We start from the raw sequence: 17,358 nt of genomic DNA, 5'->3' as shown, positions 1-17,358 counted from the left end.
AACAGCCCATCTTGCCATAGCCAGTACCCCCCACTTTTCTGGGCATAGAGAGGGGCAGTGTTCACCTCCGTCATCCTCCACGGCCAGTGGTGATGATTCTAAATAATGGACACGCAAAGATAAGAGTTTGATCATTCAGTGTCCTCACCCTACTCCTCTCAGCCCAGGATAATTTTAGCCCTTTTCCCAGCCCCATTAGCCTTCCCTCCCCACTGCTAACCTAGAGGGTCATCCTCTAACCCCCATCCTTCCACTTGCTTCCAAGCCTCTAAAGCCGCCAGAGAAAGGGGAAAAACTACACCTCCCAGGAGTCCTTGGACTGACTTCAACAACAATCAACTTTATTGGCAGCATGACAAAAGAACAACAGTGGAGGCAAGGGGACTCAGAGGCAAGGCAGTCAGTCAGCTTTATATGTTAATTTCTTAGACTGGGACCTGGAGCCTAGGATAAGATTTTTCAGCTAAACTTTGGGCCCTGACCAGGGTCCTGCCTAGGGCTCCTCCTTGTATTGACATTATATTTACCATGACGAGGATTCCCCCAACCCATTTCTTGACAAATCAGAAAGGCAGTGTATCCAAGGATAGAGAGGACATTAGGGAGTGAGGGGTGCAGGCCAGAGGAGATGCACATTCAGATCCTCCTCTGTGCTGTCCTCCCAGGCTGGGGGTTGCTTGAAAAGGATGCTCTCTCTGGGCACTGTCACACAAAATGTTAACGTCTGCTTGGGGAGTGGGTTAGAAGACTGAGAGAAAGCGCTGTGCCCTCTTAAGTTATTTCTGACCATTGATCCAGGATGGACGGAAGGACAGCAGGCCAGAGATCAATGCATTAGAGCAGATATAGCTTAGATGGAGAGCTGGGGCCAGGACCAGGGGAAGGTGGAGACACAGAACAGGGGAATGGGGGTGTGCAGGGAAGGGAAGTGGTCTTCTGGGTCCTTAGGATTAGCCCTCCCCAGGGGAGGAGGAGGAGCCCAGGGATGTTCACCCTGGGTCAGTCCAGTATAACGTGGCATTTTTTTTTTTCCAACTTTTCTTTTAGATCCGGGGGGGTACATGTGCAGGTTTGTTACGTGGTGCTGAGGTCTGGGGTATGATTGACCCAGAGAGTGAACATAGTACCCAATAGGTAGTGTTTCAGCCCTTGCCCTCCTCCCTCCCTGTCGTATTCCCCAGTGTCTATTGTTCCTGTCTTTATGTCCATGAGTACTCAATGTTTAGCTCCCACTTATAAGTGAGAAAGTGCAGTATTTGGTTTTCTGTTTCTGCATAAGTTTCCTTAGGGTAATGGCCTCCAGCTGCATTAACATGGCATTTTTTGAGGTGTGTTAAGTAGGCTAGCCTGGATTATGTTACTGAGTGGTTTTGGGTGGGGCTTTGATGCTTCCACGTGTACTTGACCTCTTCGCCATTTCCTACCTTCCCTCAGATTCGGAGGCGCCGCCCCACCCCTGCCACCCTCGTGCTGACCAGTGACCAGTCATCCCCAGGTAAGCCAAGGGATATGTTACTGAAGGGGGTGGGGGCCACTATGGCAACAGGTCCCAGTGAGAAGATGGGTGCTAGATGGAAGAAGAACAGCTCTGAGAAGGTGGGGATGTCCTCAGTCCTGAAGGCAGGAAGGTGGTGGCTGGATTGCAGAATATCCTTTGCTTTTGCAGTGCTAGAAAGGGGAGGGAGACCACCTGGCTCCTAAGCCCCCCAGGAATTGGGGTGGTCAACTGAGTGCTGGTTGCTGCGGCAACAGCCTTCCAGGTTTCTCCAGCAACTGAGATGCTGCTACCCCCACCCCCAGAGGCAGTGTCAGCTGTGAGGGGGAGGGACCGCCTCCACCAGCTCTTCACAGCCCCCAGAGAGGGAGGGGAAGGTTAGAAGCAGCTCAGGGAGCAGCTGAGATTCTGGTCACCTGCATTCCCCTCAAGGTATGGGGAGAAAACAAGGTCTTACAGAATGGTAGGGAGCTTGACAGGGGTGTGGAAGAGAGGGGGTCAGGCTAAGAAGCTAGGCTGGAGTTCAGGATGCCAGGGTCTCCAGCTTGCCTCCACCTATACCTTCCAGACCCTGCACAGAATACATTTACTGTTCTCTATCGCTGTTCCCTCCTAGGCAGGGCTTAGTTCTGGCTGACCCTGGGGTGGCTTAGTTCTGGCTGACCCTCGGGTGGAATGATTGGAAAGAGAAAGAGACATGATACTTCAGAAAACAAGCAAAAAGACCACAGATCCTGCCTTTGGGGATCTCCAGGTCTGAGGCAGAGATGCAGATGCAGATGGACCACAGAGCCAAGGACAGGACTAGATGCAGGGGGATGGAGGCATCGAAAGCACAGGAGAGGAGCTGAGGGGAGGAGGTGTGGGGCAGCCATAAGGGCCAAGAGCCTGGGGGCCGATGTGAGGGACAGATCAGAAGGAGCGCGGCTGCAGATTCCCCTCCCCTGAAAAGTCAGCTCTATGGGGATCCCTGGTTTCCTGTCCTTATCACCCTCTCCTTTTCCTGTTCCCTTCAGAGATAGATGAAGACCGGATCCCCAACCCACATCTCAAGGTGAGCGGGCCCATCCCAGTAAGCCCAGCCCAAACAATCCCCACACTCATTAGGGGATTATTCCTTAAAACCCTGCTGCCCATCTCTAGGATCTTTTTGACTCCCGCTTCCCTGTACCCCTACCCCCCAAATGTGCATGAATGAAGATACACACATGCACCCCACACACACTCACACACACTCACAGTCTCCTTGCTCACCATTGTCGAGGTGGTTGGGGAAGCAGGAGTTCTCTTCCCCCACTTTTTGAAGCTCACACCTACCCCAAGCTCCAATCCAAAAGCCTGGCAAAGCAGAGGAGGAAGGCAAGGGGGGCTAGAAGGCATGGGGGACTAGAGGGCAAGGGGGGCTGGAGGGCAAAGGGGGCTGGCACCTATCCTCTGTGCCCTTCACAGTCCACTTTGGCAATGTCTCCACGGCAACGGAAGAAGATGACAAGGATCACACCCACAATGAAAGGTTCGCAAGACCCCTCCCATCCCTTTTTCTCCTCTATGCCTGAAGCTGGAGAGTAGACCGAATGCCCTTTGGAAGGGAGGTCGCTAAATCTGCCTTTATTATGGTAGAACTGTTGCTAGATGAAATGAGGCTGAAATCCCAGTTTTGCCACTGACTAGCTGGGTGATCTGGGAAAAACTGCTTAACTTACTGAGCCTTGAATACTACCTCATTATGGCAGATAAAATAATATATGTGAACTCATCGGCACAGGGCACAACATGTACAAGGTACTCAAATTTTTCTTGAATCTAAATTGAGCCTTTCCACCTTCCCCCAGGGAAGACCATGTATCCCAGCAAGTGAGGAGTATCCCTTGTTCTTAAAGGCTCTTCTCCTACGCCTCCCTTGTCTGTGAAAAAGAGTACTTTTTATGGTCTAGTTTTCATCCCTCCTTACTGCCAGCTAATGTCCCTTCCTTGTTCAGATCTCAGTGGATGGGAAAGTCAAACACCTAGCAATGTGTGCTGAGCCTTTAGTGGGGCTGTTGAATCTGGGGGCCCACAGGGGAGATGCTAGGTAGTCATATCCAGTGTTCCCTCCCTTTCTGTGTGTCCCCAGAGCTCCAGATGATGGTTGAGCATCACCTGGGGCAACAGCAGCAAGGAGAGGAGCCTGAGGGGGCCGCTGAGAGCACAGGAACCCAGGAGTCCCGCCCACCTGGGATCCCAGACACAGAAGTGGAGTCAAGGCTGGGCACCTCTGGGACAGCAAAAAGTATGTTCAGGCTGCCTAGTAGTAGGCAAAAACCGTCTCAAGGATATGGATCTATTTGCATGTTCGGCATACATTTGAATCTTTACTCTTCCTTACTGAGTGACACCAAGCCCTCCCAACTTGAACCTCAGAGCCCCACTGTGGCTACATGGGGGGACCCACCTTCAGGGGAACAGCAGTCACAGGCCTGAATCCTGGCTCTGCCACTTGCTACTTTACCAGCCGAGAGGCCTTGAACGACTTAACCTCAGAGTATAAAATGATAATGAGGGTGCCTGTTGCAGTGGGTTGCGTGTGACTATTAAATGAGACTGGCTCTTGGCACAGCACCTGACACATACAGAGCATGCAATAAGTGGAAGCTGGTAGCAGGGCGCTATGTCCCTTATCCTAGACATATTCCAGAATTCAGAACGCCTCCAATTTTGTGAAGATACAGTACATAAGCTGTGTATCACATAGTATTCCCAGCAGAGAACCCTACAATCAAACACATAATATTTCTGCAACCCAGTGAATGGTCTCACTAAGCAGAATAAAGAATAAAAATAGCCTCCTATGAGTTCATGTCGGGTTTAGATACATATTGAGTTTTGTTTTTTCAACTGTTTTTTTCAACTGTTTCAAGGGTTTATTCTTTCCAATTCGATTGAAGATTTTGAAAAAGTGAACCTATAGTAGTAATTGTGAAAAAGGAAAACCCTGTTGGTCTTGCCTGATTGCACCCAACTTGGTCCTGGGGCTCTCTCAGGGGCCACTGGGATACAGATGCAGTGAGGAGAAGCAGTTCCCTCCCTAACACCTTTATGAATGCCACCCCTTCCACCCCTGTTTTCCCTCCCCAGAGCCTGCAGAATCCATCCCTAAAACTCAGCAGAGAGGCAGTAAGGAACCCAGCACAAAGGAACCCTCAACCCATATACCACCATTGGATTCCAAGGGAGCCAACTCGGTAAGACCCCAGGGCTGGGCTGCCAGGCCGTAGGAGAGGAGGCTAATACTGTGGACAAAGGCAAGGGGCTAATATTTGGAGTCTAGGAGAAGGAAAACAAAGAACCAGCTTCAGTCCCTGAAAAGTTATTCTTTATGGTGAAAGGACTTGCATCTCCTCTGACAGACAAAGAAATGGATAGCTGCAGCAAGAAGGTTTGAGATTAGACTTTGTGTAGGACTTCTGGCTCCTGGAATGGGTGAGAGCAGTAGGTCGTGGATTTTTTGATAAAGGGGGTTTGGAACCCGAAGGGCGATCCTCCCCTGCCCAGCTGAGGTGGGCAGTGGCTCTCCCTGCCTGGAGGATGCATTGATTAGGTAACTTCCTGAGCTTTGATTTTACAATCCCCAGCCCCCTGCATAGACTGGACACGGGAAAGACTGCTCTCAGACATCAGAACAAGCTTTCTGAGACATGAGATGTTGACAAATGGGATGGCCAGAAGGGGAAGGGACAAAATGACCCTCTGGCCTCTCAGCTTCTCTTTCTGTCCTCCTTCCCTCATAACAGGTCTGAGAGAGGAGGAGATATCTTGGGATCAAGACTGCAGTTGGGGAATGCATGGACACCGGATTTGTTTCTTACTCCTTCACTTTTGGGGAAAATCTCTTGTTTTTAAAAAGTGATAAATTTGGTGTTAGGTCCTTGGCACTTTCCTTCTTTCCCAACTTGGAGAATCCTTTCTCCCTGCCTTCTTGCCCTGCCCTCTCTGCAGCCCCCACCCGCCTGCCAAGCTGCCTCTGGGAAGGAAGAACAGAGGAGCTGGGCAGAAGCCTCGAGCAGGGAAGAGTTCTTCCCCTAGCCCTGACTTTACTTGCTGTGGGAAGAGAGATGAGGGTCAGATAGGTGGGAGGACTAACTTCCGGGCTGCCAAGAAGGAAGAAAAGCCCCCGGTTCTCCTTTCTTATTGAGGAATGATCTGACCACCTCACAGGCCTGCCCTGCAGCTGGAACACTCGGCGCTCTAAGGCCTGTGCCGTGTCCAGCTGTGACTGTGCGGTGGGCTCCATCTGCTGGACAAAAGGGGAACTGCACCATGGCACTTGGCCCATGGGATAGAGGGTGTGGTGGGTGTACGGATACCTCCTCGCCCGCCCTCCAAGCCTCAGCTGCCTTCCTTTTGGATTCCCAAGCTTCAGGATGTGTTCCCTCTTCCAGCTGTGGGACCGCTGTCCGTTATTCAACCCGTTAGCAACAATGGATAGAGAACACAGTGGCTATTAATGAAGAGGCCCATGCTGGAGACTGAAAAGGTTCCCTTGTCCTAGACACTGAGGACAGATAAGACAAAAACCAAGCATACGAGAAGAAACTGTCTCAGATCTCACGGCCAGGCCTCTCTCCTGCTGCTGTTTTTGATTTTCCTAGGTAGTGGGAGAGAGGAAAGGAGGGAAGGCAAGATTCTTTCCCCCTCCCTGCTGAAGCATGTGGTACAGAGGAAAGAGCAGAGCCTGAGAAGTGTCAGGTCCCACTTCTGCCATGCAGCTACTGTGAGCCCTCGGGGCCTCCTCCTGGGCCTCAGCTTGCCCAGATACATACCTAAATGTGTGTATATATATATATAAAAGGGAGAACACCTCACCCAGATTTTGTCCCGCTGGAAAGAGTGTATGTATGTGAAGATGCTTGGTCAACTTGCACCCAGTGAACACACACAGTCAGGCCTGGTCTCCCTTCTTTATTGTTCTCTGGCTATAGCAGGGGTCTGGGAGACCAAGGGCAGGGGTGAGTCACATGCATCTCTGCCCTACTCGGGGTGGGGTAGGGTGGAAGTATCAGGGTAGCAGGTCTAGGAGACCATGGATATGGATTTTGCATGAACAGGGCCCACTGTACAAATGCATGGTTGGTATTTACAGGAAAGAAGGAGGGCAGTCACCTGGACTTTGGCCTTTCCCGGGGCAAGGTGGGGGCCAGGAGGAGCCTGAGGAGAGGAAGGGGCACCGCGCCTGGCTGGGTTCTCTCCAGAGGACAGGAAGGCAGCGGCCCTGAGCCCCTCCTCCATCTGCCTTTCACCCACCACCCCTCACTTGTCTCAGGGGAGGAGCTTCTTAGTGCCTGCAGCTGGGCCAGTTCGGGGAAGTGAAAAGGAGGGGACAGATCCTCTCTTTTAGCAACGCAGGATTACTGGATTATACCTCACCCTCCCCAGGCACCCTTGACCCTAACCCAGCTGGTGTCGATACATCCTGAAGGTGCTTTGCTGGGGAGATCTCAAAGCACGTTACAGACATTGGTCGGATGGGAGCCTCCCAGCCCCAGGCGAGAGGAAGGAGGCAAAGGGCTCAGGACTCAGCCAGGGCAGGTGACAAGCCCCAGGGTCCCAGACCAGTCCCAAGGAAGGTCCCAGGGAAGGCCTCCCGCAGCCCCTGGTCACAATGGCTCCTTTTTTCCCAGTCACTGTATCAGAAAAGGAGAGAAGGAAGATTGCAGAGGATCAGGCTGGAGATGGGGCTGAAGCAGTGCAATTCTGGGGTGAAGAGGATGTCCTACCCACCCCATTCCCAGGTCCTAGAAAGGTACCATGCCCTGAAGGAACCCACTCCTCTTCCCACACATAGGGCTCTGAAAACCCCCAGATTTCTATCCTATTCCAGCCCTTCCCAGGGGAGGAAAAGGGGAAGACCCAGACCTGCCAGCTAAGATCTGGGGTGGGGGGCTGAGGGAACCCCCAAAATGTATTGCTTAGAAACTTGGAGGCAAAAAGGATGGGGGAGGTCCCAGGGGGCTGGCTTCTCTGACCCTCCCCCAAGGCCCTGGGAAGCCTCCAGAAAGCTCCCCGCTCCCTGGCAGCCACCTGGCCATGAAGAGAATCCAGAGGCTAAGGGATGGGCACAGTGACCATTGGGAGCCTGAAGTTCCCCATTCTTGCTGCCGGGACATTAAAGTACGCCCCAATGGGTGTCAGGTGGGGAGGGGCCCTTTCCCCAACCCCAAATCTCTGGCATTTGGCCTTCGGGTGGGTTGTTTCTTCCACAACCACGCTCCCTTGGAGCAGATGGGGGAGCCAGTCCTGATGGATGGTGCTGATGACATCAAACACTTTGGACTCAATGAAGACCTGGGGAAAGAGGGAGGAACTTCAGTGCCCTGAGCTTGGCCTTCACCTCCAACCTGACCTTCCTTCTCCAAGTCCTGATCCTCACTCAGTCCCGAGTAGAGTTGTGCAAAAAATGCCCTTCAGAAGGGTGCCTAGCCAAGGGGGTGAATAGGGGCTGAAGTCGCAGTCATGTTTAGCTGCCCTCACTGAGCCGTGTGCCCTGGCTGGGCTCCTTTTTCCCTAACTCTCCCTAAGGTGCGGTGCAGGTTAGCTGTCACCTAGCATGGACCCACACTGTTCTGCTGCTTTCTGAGAAACTACCTCCTTTCTTCCCGCAGGGACTGGGGACAGAAGAGGGTGGGAGGATTTCCCTGCTCCACCCACACTTTGGCTCCATTCTATGTCTTCACTCCCTCCATTTTACTGCTCAAAAGAGGGAGAGAGAATGTCACATCTGTTGGAGCCCAGAGACGACCCAACAAAGATGCCACGATAGATACCAGCTCTGCTATGCCCTCCACCACAACAGGCTCACCTGGGCCAGCCCCAGGGCTAGTCCAGATTCCCATTTTGATTGTGTTCATCTTCAGCAGGGGATGGGGGTGCCTCTTCGTCACAGGGGGACAACTCGTCAATGGACATCTGGTTGGTGATGCCTGTAGAGGAGCATAAAGGAGGCTGAGCTTAGGCCAAGAAGCATTCTTCCCCAGAACCCAAGGAGTATGTGGAGAAACAAGGGATTCTCATCCATCAACCTGCCTTTAAGCTGAACTACATTCAACCCATCCCCACTTGGGACAAGCCTCTGTAGCCATGCTAAAACTCAGAACCCTCAACACCACCCTACCACCCCCTCACACAGGAAGAGATTTCCCAGCCAGGGCCACCAAATTAGCCAAATCTGCAGGGGCCCCATTTATAGGGACCAGGGTGTGCACACGGACCCTTGGGTGGTGGAATATCTGGCTGTCTCTATCACCTCTATAGCCCCCATTCTTAGAACATCCCAGGTCACTGGGCCAGTCTTTCCTGTGATCTAACTGGTCTGATCAGCTCCATTCCCAACTCAAGGAGTCCGGCGAAGGGTTTCCCCAGGAGCTTAAGAAAAATGGATGTCCTGGTGCTCCATGATCCACCCACACAAGTTCTCACCCCCACCCTCTGCCACGGTGCCCACCACTTGCTGCCCGTTCCTTCCATTTCTGCTTGTTCTCCTGAATGTGCTTGATCCAGGTGGAACGAAAGCTGACCACATCAGGGTTGGGGTCTCCCACTTCCACATCCAGAGAGGGCTGGCGCCACTGAAAGCTAGAAGCAGAGCACCCCAACAGCCCCAAGAGGTAAGACCCAGCCCACTCCAGAACCACCTTAGCCCACTCATGGAAGACCAAGAGAAGGTTCAGGGAACTTTGTCTTCCTCTTTTCCTCTACTAGATATTCCCCAAGTCCCTGTCCCTCTCCCCTTCATTTCACCCCTCCCTCTCCACATCTTCCCTCCTGGTAGAAGGAAAATTAAAACAAGATTCTCCAGAAGGCAGTAAAGACAGCTAATGGAAGAAACAAAAATATGGTCAAGGGGAGCACAGGCACAGGTCACACCCTTCTGATCCCATCCTTCTGCCCCTGATGGCAGAGGGACTCCCAAGCTCGAAGCAGCCTGCCTCCCCACCACCCCACCACGACTGTGACTCGGTCCTCTCCGTGAGTCCAACTCCCTCCCTACCACCGCCTTCCGGAACCAGGACAGCTGGCTACCCCAGCCACCCTCACCTGGGCTGGTTTTTAGACTTGGAGTCCTCATCCGCCAGGGGCTGAACACTCTTCTCTGCCACATCAGTCAGCACAGAGAATGTGGGCTCCACAATGAAGTCGATGAACCCTGCAGTGGAGGAGCAATGCCATAGAGATGTCTCACTTTTATCTGGAGGGCTAGGCAGAGGATGCAGCTGGCATGGCCAGGACCCCTGGCTCCTTATGAAAGAGGCCGGAGAGGTAACCTGGGGCTGAAAACTTCCCAATGCGGGGCAGGCTTTGGGATGATGTCTTGGTGCCCCAGAGAGCTCCTCCCTGCCATTACAGCCCCTGGCCTCCTATCCCAGGAGCCCATGCTCTAGCACAGTAGGCTTTCCTCTACAGGAAGAATGGTTTGGGGGATTGAGGACTTGGAGCAATCCTGACCCAGGCAGTATCTTTTCCCCTTCCCAGTCCTCCCCTTCCTGCAGGAGAGGACACTCACCTATCTGAGACTGTGCCACCAGCGTGGAAGTGCGGTCACAGAGAGGAGAAAAGGGCAGGCCCAACTCTGCCTCCTTGTCACCCTAGAGGAGAGAGCAGGGTAGGAAAGCTGGAGAGGATACCTCAGACCTACCAGATCTGGGGTACAGGTGGCAGGTGGCAGGGGTGGGGGGTTGTGTGAAATTTTTGCAATGTTGACCTGGAAATGAAATATATGCAAATGAAATATATGCAAATGAAATACAACTATTGTTAGGCTTTTAGGATAATGGGATTTTACCCCAAGGATTTGGTATCAGGTCAGAGACTACAGGTAGCAAAAGGAGGATATGGAGTATAAGTGGGGAACTTAGAGGGCAAAAGGGGAGAGAAGGCCCCCATAGGCACAGGGGAAGCAAAGATGCTACACTACCTGGCGGAAGAATTCCTCCATGAGGGCCTTGGTCCAGCGGCTGTGGACCGACCACTGCTTGGTTGGGTGGCTGATGTCAGCAGCATGAAGCAGTAGCGATAGGGCCTTGGGCTTGTCAATCCTGGTTGGGGCGGGTGGCAAGGGAAGGGAGACTGATCTTTTAGGAAAAGGAAACCTGGACCATTCCCTAATTTCCCATGCACACCCTATCACACAGCTTCTTTTGTGTTGTTTTTGTTTTGTTTTGTTTTGTTTTTTTGAGACAGGGTCTCACTCTGTTGCTCAAGCTAGAGTGCAGTGACACAATTTCAGCTCACTGCAACCTCCGTCACCTGGGTTCAAGTGATTCTCCTACCTCAGCCTCCTGAGTAGCTGGGACTACAGGCGCACATGCCACCACACCCAGCTAATTTTTGTATTTTTTTGGTAGAGACAAGGTTTCACCATGTTGGCCAGGCTGGTCTCAAATTCCTGACCTCAAACAATCCACCTGCCTCGGCCTCCCAAAGTGCTGAAATTACAGGCATGAGCCACCACGCCTGGCCTCACATAATTTCAAACACCCTCCAAAGCTACACACACACACACACACACACACACCCCCCACACACAGACACACACACACTTATGTATGTTTAGGTAGCAGCACAGGTTAGTAGCTAAGAGCCCAGGCTCTTAGAATCAAAGGGCCTGGGTTCACATCTATACCTACCACATGTTAGCTGTGTGACACTGTGCAAGTTACTTAAAATTTCCATATTTCATTTTCTTCAACTCTAAAATGGAAATAACAACCCTACGACATATCAAGTAGTTCTGAGAATTAAGTGACAAACAACAAATAAGTATTCAGGAGAGTGTCTAGCACATAACAAGTGCTCAGTATATATTATTTAGAATAGTAATAATTATTATTATACCCTCAACAATGACCCGCTATGACACTGCATACTCTCCCACACATAAACACCATACACAGAGATTAACACACACCTTCAGGACACACACAGAGTCCACTCACACACACATTTATACATTCCCACCCACTTTTAAGCAGCATTAGATGCAATTATGGCATTTGTTCTGTGCATTTGTTTAAACCTCATATGACTCTCCCAATAGCCCTAGGAGACTAGGAAATAGGGGCAAGCTGTTGTTAGGGGAGGCATGTCATTTCCACCATTTCAGAGGTAATAAAACTGGGGTCCAGAAGGGTCAAATGAATTTTCCAACATTCCAGAGTAAGCCTGTCCTGGAGCTGCAATGAGAACCCCCATCTTAGATTCCCAGCCCAAAGCACTCTCCAGTGGATCAGCTGCCTAGGGTGTATGTAAATGTAAGGCCACACACACACACACCCCCACACACACCACACTTACACAGAGATGCAGTCGGATACCTGGAGCCAGTGGAGTCTCTACATCCAGGTAAAGACCTGGCACACCAACTACCCTTGTGTATACCCCCCAGTCCACACAGCCCTCCCTCTGGCCTGGCCCCAGCCACACCCCACCAGATGCCACCTCTCCAGCTGTTGCAAGGCTGTCTTCATGGTCTTCACTTGCTGGAAGTGGCAGGACATGTCTGTGGCCAACACCATCTCGATGACCAGGGCTCGGAGCTCTCTGAGTGGACATAAAAAGAGAAGCGATCGGCCCCCTCAGTGCTGCTGGGCAGGAGGTCCAGGAAGTGGAAAATGGGGTTTGTGGTAAGGGAGGCTCTTAGGGATGCCAAGTACTGGCTTCTGCTCACACAAACTCATCCTTGGTGAGGTTGATGAAAATGTTCAGCTCATCATCCTGCATCAGTCGGAAGACAGAGCTGATGTGGTGATTCTCCAGCACTGAACGATCATTGTACAGGATGGCACATTCTGACCTACAAAGCCACAGGTCATCATGACCACCCCCTGTAAAAAGGGACTCTGGCAACCTCCCCCACCTCCGCTTGGCCTCTCCTGCCCCTGCCACATCCCCACCCCTCACTTGGTCTGGATGTGGAAGCTGTTGGTAGTGCCCGTGTGCTCATAATCATGGATAGCTGCAGCAAAGACGATGGCCAGGACCTCAATCTCTGACAAGCAGTGCTACAGGAGGAAAGAGAAAGAATAAGAGAGGGCTGATGCCTGCTGATCACTGCCCAAGAACCTCCACACACAGGCTAGACCACTCATCCCATCCCTTCCATGCTTCCAGGCCAGCTCTTGGTTAATGCAGCCAGGTTTCTCAGCTCTTGGAATGGCCAAGGACCTTCCTCCATCCGAACCTGCAACATTCCCATTGCATCCCAGCACATGTCCCTAGCACTGTCCAAGAAGTTTTAGTCTACCTGGGAATTCTCTAGAATGAGTTTAATCCAGTTCAACTCTGCAAAGGCTTTGGAGTGCCCAAGAAGAACCAAAGAGGAGAAATGGAAATGGGAGTACACTCTACACCTCCCAGTTCTGTAGCCATAGGCCCTGAATCACAGAAGAATCATCTCCAGGGCACTTACCACCATCCCTGTGCGGAGCAAGAAGCAATGGACTGTCTGGGTAACATCAGCTGCATGGATCTGGTTGTGGTAAGGATTCTTGTACTTCCCATAGCCTGTCTCCAAGGCATCCAGGAAACTCATCAAAAACACAGTGGGAATCTGCGGTGGGGGGTGGGGGAAATGGAGGTATATCAAGGATCTGCAGGAATGGTGGTGACTACAGACCAAGATCAATAACCTCAGCTTTCTGTAGAAGGCAGTGTGGCATAGGGAGAGAGCACAGGACCTAGTCAGGTAAACCTGGCTCATATCCTGCCTCTACCACCTGCTGGCTGTGCAACTTGGGAAAGTCACATGCCTCTCTGTGCCTCAGATACTTAATTGCAGAATGAAGATAATACCACCGACCTGGAAATTAATGAGATAAGTACAAGGCATTTAGTAAATGCTCTCTAAAGAATAGCTATAATTATTATTATTTCCCTGGAGATTTCAAAGAAAAGGAAAACTTCCCTCCTACCTTCCAACCACCCCACTCCATCCCCAAATCTAAAACCATGAAGAAGGGCTTGGAAGCAAGGGAATGAAGAAGATGACCTAGAGAGGACTCTTCCAGCCAGATGTGGGTTACCCTCTCCTTTGAGAAACTCTCTGACCACCTACCCTCTACATGCACCAGTACCCCCACCCTCAGTCCCACAAACACACACAAAAGCACCATGAGCCAGAGCTCTGTCCAGCTACTCTGAATTCGGTCCCTGTCGCTGTATACACCCTTAGGGTATGTCTGCCTCCTTCAGAAGGCTCAAGGCTCCCAGAGGACAGGACTAGTGATCTGTCCCTGAATCTCTGGAGGCTAAGAAGGGACAAAGGTTCAGGACTCGGGAGGTTTCTGTAGAGATGAGCAATACAGTGACAGAGACACAGAAGAAGCACCACTAGTCAGTCAGACCCTAACATCCCCCACCCGCACCCCTGGAGGGCTGTGCCCCAAATTCAGGAAATTTTAAAGGACTGTTTCCATGACGACTGCCCTTGCTTTTGCGTTGCCATGGTGTCCCTGGAGGGAAGTGAAGAAAAAGGGAGGAGTAGGGGAGGGGCTCGGTGCCCAGGAAGAGAATGTGGAGTTTGAGAAGGGCAGCTGCTACTGGCCCTACCATCAAAGAAAACTAAAACAATAAGCACCGCCTCCTTCCTCTAACTGCCTTGGAGCAAAGCAGACTGGGACTGGGCAAACCCAACCCAAAACAGCTACTCTTGAGGTCCCCCAAACCCAGTACTTTCAGGTAAGGAGGCAGACTTTAGGAGAAGCTAGTGACTGAAGTCTGAGAGCCAGTTTGGAGAAACATGAGCTGGGAAAAGTCTTAGGAAAAAGACAGCCCTGCTATTCTCTGTCCTGGAGAGGGCAGGAGTGGAAAGAAGAGAGTAAAATTGCAGAACAGGCTTCCAGAAGGCACTTAAGAAAATTTCAACTGAGCATCTCAGGAAAGTTTTGGAAACTCCCTAGGGAGTTGTAAAAGGCGGAGTCAAGGGCGGAGGAAGGGCTCACATGCACAAATAATTTGTTCTAGTGAAGTGGAGGCAGAGGACGGATGGAATGACCTCCCAAAGATGGCCTGGGAGGGGACTCTCCACCTGGACTCCTTTGACCGCCCCTCTATGGCCCTTCAGATCATCCATGTTTCCCTTCACCGTAAACACCTGCTGCTCCCCAAAGTGCTGACCCAATATCCCCATTATGGCTCCTCAACCTCCCTCACCCTCTACTTCCAAATGTGGTTTTTCCAGTGAAAGTGTTTTCTTTTTTCTCCTGGCACTTTTTCCCTCCCAAAAGATGCTCCCTCCTGGTACAGGATCTAGGAAGGACTTTACTCTCATATAATTCTTCCCATCCAGACAAGCTGAAGAGCAAATGAAGTTCACACATCATCCCCCCGTCATACAACCCCACCCCAGCCTATCAAGAGCTGACCTTCTCCATAAAATTCCTTGCACAGAGACCAGAACTGGGGGACAGGGGAGGGAGTGGTCAGTTTTATCCAGGAAACACATGGATTCCAGTCCCAAAGGGCACTGGCTGACAGCATCTGAACTCCAGGCCTCCAGTGTCCACACTGCAAGTCAGCCTAGAGAGGACAAGCTGGGGGGAAAAAGCAAAGCGAGAGGGAGCAGAATCCCAGGCTAGATGGTTGCAGACCTAGAATCTCCCCCTAGAAAGCAATTAATGAAGTCTGGAACTAAGACTGCGGCAAGTGACAGAAAAGGTAGACTGGGCGTGGGCGTGGGGAGACTTCCCTGCTGTTGAGACTGAGTAAGGGGATGTATGGAATCTGTTTGTTGGGAGGCTTTTAGAACAGGCATGAGGGGAGTGGAGAATCCTGCCTGCAGGTACAGGTAGGATGCTGCCCAACCTTGAAGCGGCTGATGAGGTTATGCCGAGTCAGCAATTCAAAAACAATGGTCCTCAGGGCATGGTCATCTGCTGCCCGGTTCAAGGAAAAGACATCAAAGCACCAGAGATCCAGGTTCTGTGGAGAAACCATAGATTATGTTGCTTTCCAGCAGCAGCAAGGGTTGAAGTTAGACTTCAAGAAGGACTTCCCGTGAGTACAAAGTCTTGATAAATAGGAAAGCAAAGAGATGGTGAAGTGTGCCTCTTTCTTCCCATATATCCCTCAGTATGGGAGAGACAGGAAGTCAGGAGTTTGCTCCTAGAGTGGGCAAAAGCTGTTTTGACGAATGTGAGAACAACAGTTAAAAGGGAAGGCAGGCCGGGCGCGGTGGCTCATGCCTGTAATCCCAGCACTTTGGGAGGCCAAGGTGGGCAGATCACTTGAGGTCAAGAGACCAGGCTGGCCAACATGGTGAAACCCCATCTCTACTAAAACTACAAAAATTAGCTGGGCGTGGTGGTGGGCACTTGTAATCCCAGCTACTCAGGAGGCTGAGGCAGGAGAATCGCTTGCAGGGAGGCGGAGGTTGCAGTGAGCCAAGATCACACCACTGCACTCCAGCCTGGGTGACAGAGCGAGACTCCATCTCAAAAAAAAAAAAAAGGCAGGCAAAAATCATGCCATAAACAGGGTCTAGAAGTCCCAATGGCTATTCCATCCCCCAACCTTCTCCTCTTTCCCAAAAACCCAGAGATCACCTTGAAACAGTTGAGGACCGCAGTAGAATAAGTGGGGCCCACAGAGGTGTATGTTCTCCGGAACATCCTAAGAGAGAACAATGAGAAGAAGCCCACATATGAAGGTCTGGGAGTGGAGGTCTGGCCAGCTGGGGATACGGAGATGAGCCATGGGATCATATGGCTGGTGGTCATGGAAGACCAGGGTGACTGGGAAAGAGGGACACAGCTAAAGGCAGAGGGAGGCTGAGTGTGGGCGAGCCTCACCGTTCCACGAAGATCCCAGCCTGCACAGCGTGCACAATGCTTCGGAACTTGGGCTTCTCCTCTGCTCGGCGGCCTTTGGCCCGGGCCTGCTGGGTGAAGGTGGAGGCCAGCCAGTCCCGCACCTCCGAAGGCACGGCATCTGACCGCAGCTCCTGCAGCTCGTCCTCCGTGTCCAAGATTTGCCTGAGACCCCAGAAGGGGAGTCACAGAGGAAAGACAGCAGGTGCTTCCACAGCCCAGAGACCCTATACCCAGTCATACCCCACATTTAGTAACTCTCATGCCAGCTCTCTCTCTGTCTTCAACCCTGTTTCCTTTCTTTTTCTATATCTTTTTATTTCTCTAACATCTCCGATAATGAAACAGGTCTCTGTGTGAGGCAGTGAGCATCCCAACTATGAAAGCATTTAAGCAGGAAATGGAATGCATCTTTCAGGGATGCTATAGAGCAGCACCATCCAATAGAAATAAAATGCAATAGAAATAAAATGCCGCATATATGAAATTTTAAATTGTCTAGTAGGCCACATTAAAAAGGGAAAGAGAAACAGATGAAATTTACTTTAATGATAAATTTTATTTTATTTATTTATTTATTTATTTATTTATTTATTTTTGAGACATAGTCTCACTCTGTTGCCCAGGCCAGAGTGCAGTGGCACGATTCTCCTGCCTCAGCCTCCTGAGTAGCTGGGATTACAGGTGCCTACCACCACACCAAGCTGGTCTTGAACTCCTGACCTCAGTTGATCCACCCGCCTCGGCCTCCCAAAGTGCTGGGATTATAGGCGTGAGCCACCGTGCCCAGCAATAAATTTTATTTTACCTAGTACCTCCAAAATATCATTTCAACATGAAACCAATAGTGTGTGTGTGTGTGTGTGTGTGTGTGTGTGTGTGTGTATGTGTGTATTTTTAGACAGGGTCTCACTGTATCGCCCAGGCTGGAGTGCAGTGGTGTGATCACAGCTCACTGCAATCTCAACCTTCCCAGATTCAGGTGATCCTCCCCCCTCGGCCTCCCAAGGAGCTGGGACTCAGGTG

At 51.3% G+C, this 17,358-nt stretch overlaps 2 protein-coding genes across 5 annotated transcripts in view; one reads left to right on the top strand and one right to left on the bottom strand.

Moving 5' to 3' along the window:
• The first annotated feature begins 352 nt into the window (after positions 1-352).
• Positions 353-6,417, top strand: PPP1R1A (protein phosphatase 1, regulatory (inhibitor) subunit 1A). Its single transcript, XM_011992645.1, has 7 exons — positions 353-403; positions 1,435-1,495; positions 2,512-2,549; positions 2,945-3,008; positions 3,609-3,764; positions 4,610-4,716; positions 5,266-6,417. The coding sequence occupies exons 1-7, from the start codon at positions 353-355 to the stop codon at positions 5,269-5,271; spliced, it is 483 nt and encodes a 160-aa protein (XP_011848035.1). The 3' UTR covers positions 5,272-6,417.
• A 1-nt stretch (position 6,418) lies between these two features.
• Positions 6,419-17,358, bottom strand: part of PDE1B (phosphodiesterase 1B, calmodulin-dependent) — a 29,854-nt gene continuing 18,914 nt past the window's right edge. For 2 of the 4 annotated variants that reach the window (XM_011992632.1, XM_011992633.1), the window contains 13 exons: positions 16,315-16,497; positions 16,069-16,135; positions 15,329-15,445; positions 12,936-13,076; positions 12,428-12,528; positions 12,195-12,320; positions 11,966-12,067; positions 10,443-10,563; positions 10,032-10,113; positions 9,566-9,674; positions 8,973-9,103; positions 8,331-8,451; positions 6,419-7,816 (listed from right to left, as the gene is read on the bottom strand). In XM_011992632.1, coding sequence (XP_011848022.1) covers positions 8,348-8,451; positions 8,973-9,103; positions 9,566-9,674; positions 10,032-10,113; positions 10,443-10,563; positions 11,966-12,067; positions 12,195-12,320; positions 12,428-12,528; positions 12,936-13,076; positions 15,329-15,445; positions 16,069-16,135; positions 16,315-16,497 — 1,384 coding nt within the window. In that variant the 3' untranslated portion in view covers positions 6,419-7,816; positions 8,331-8,347. Of the gene's footprint in view, positions 7,817-8,330; positions 8,452-8,972; positions 9,104-9,565; positions 9,675-10,031; positions 10,114-10,442; positions 10,564-11,965; positions 12,068-12,194; positions 12,321-12,427; positions 12,529-12,935; positions 13,077-15,328; positions 15,446-16,068; positions 16,136-16,314; positions 16,560-17,358 lie in introns of all 4 variants that reach the window. The other 2 variants (XM_011992634.1, XM_011992635.1) reach the window with 2 other exon arrangements.

This window comes from Mandrillus leucophaeus, unplaced genomic scaffold (assembly GCF_000951045.1).
Source record: "Mandrillus leucophaeus isolate KB7577 unplaced genomic scaffold, Mleu.le_1.0 Scaffold414, whole genome shotgun sequence".
NCBI lineage: Eukaryota > Metazoa > Chordata > Mammalia > Primates > Cercopithecidae > Mandrillus > Mandrillus leucophaeus.
The sequence above is the reverse complement of the archived record's forward strand: the minus strand, read 5'-3'. Positions and strand labels throughout refer to the sequence as shown.

Bases quoted from the DNA above. Each gene is read 5' to 3' on its own strand.
- PPP1R1A (XM_011992645.1), top strand. From the start codon at position 353: ATGACAAAAGAACAACAGTGGAGGCAAGGGGACTCAGAGGCAAGGCAG. The intron at 1,496-2,511 runs GTAAGCCAAGGG...TGTTCCCTTCAG, and splicing joins CAGTGACCAGTCATCCCCAG to AGATAGATGAAGACCGGATC. The intron at 2,550-2,944 runs GTGAGCGGGCCC...TGCCCTTCACAG, and splicing joins TCCCCAACCCACATCTCAAG to TCCACTTTGGCAATGTCTCC.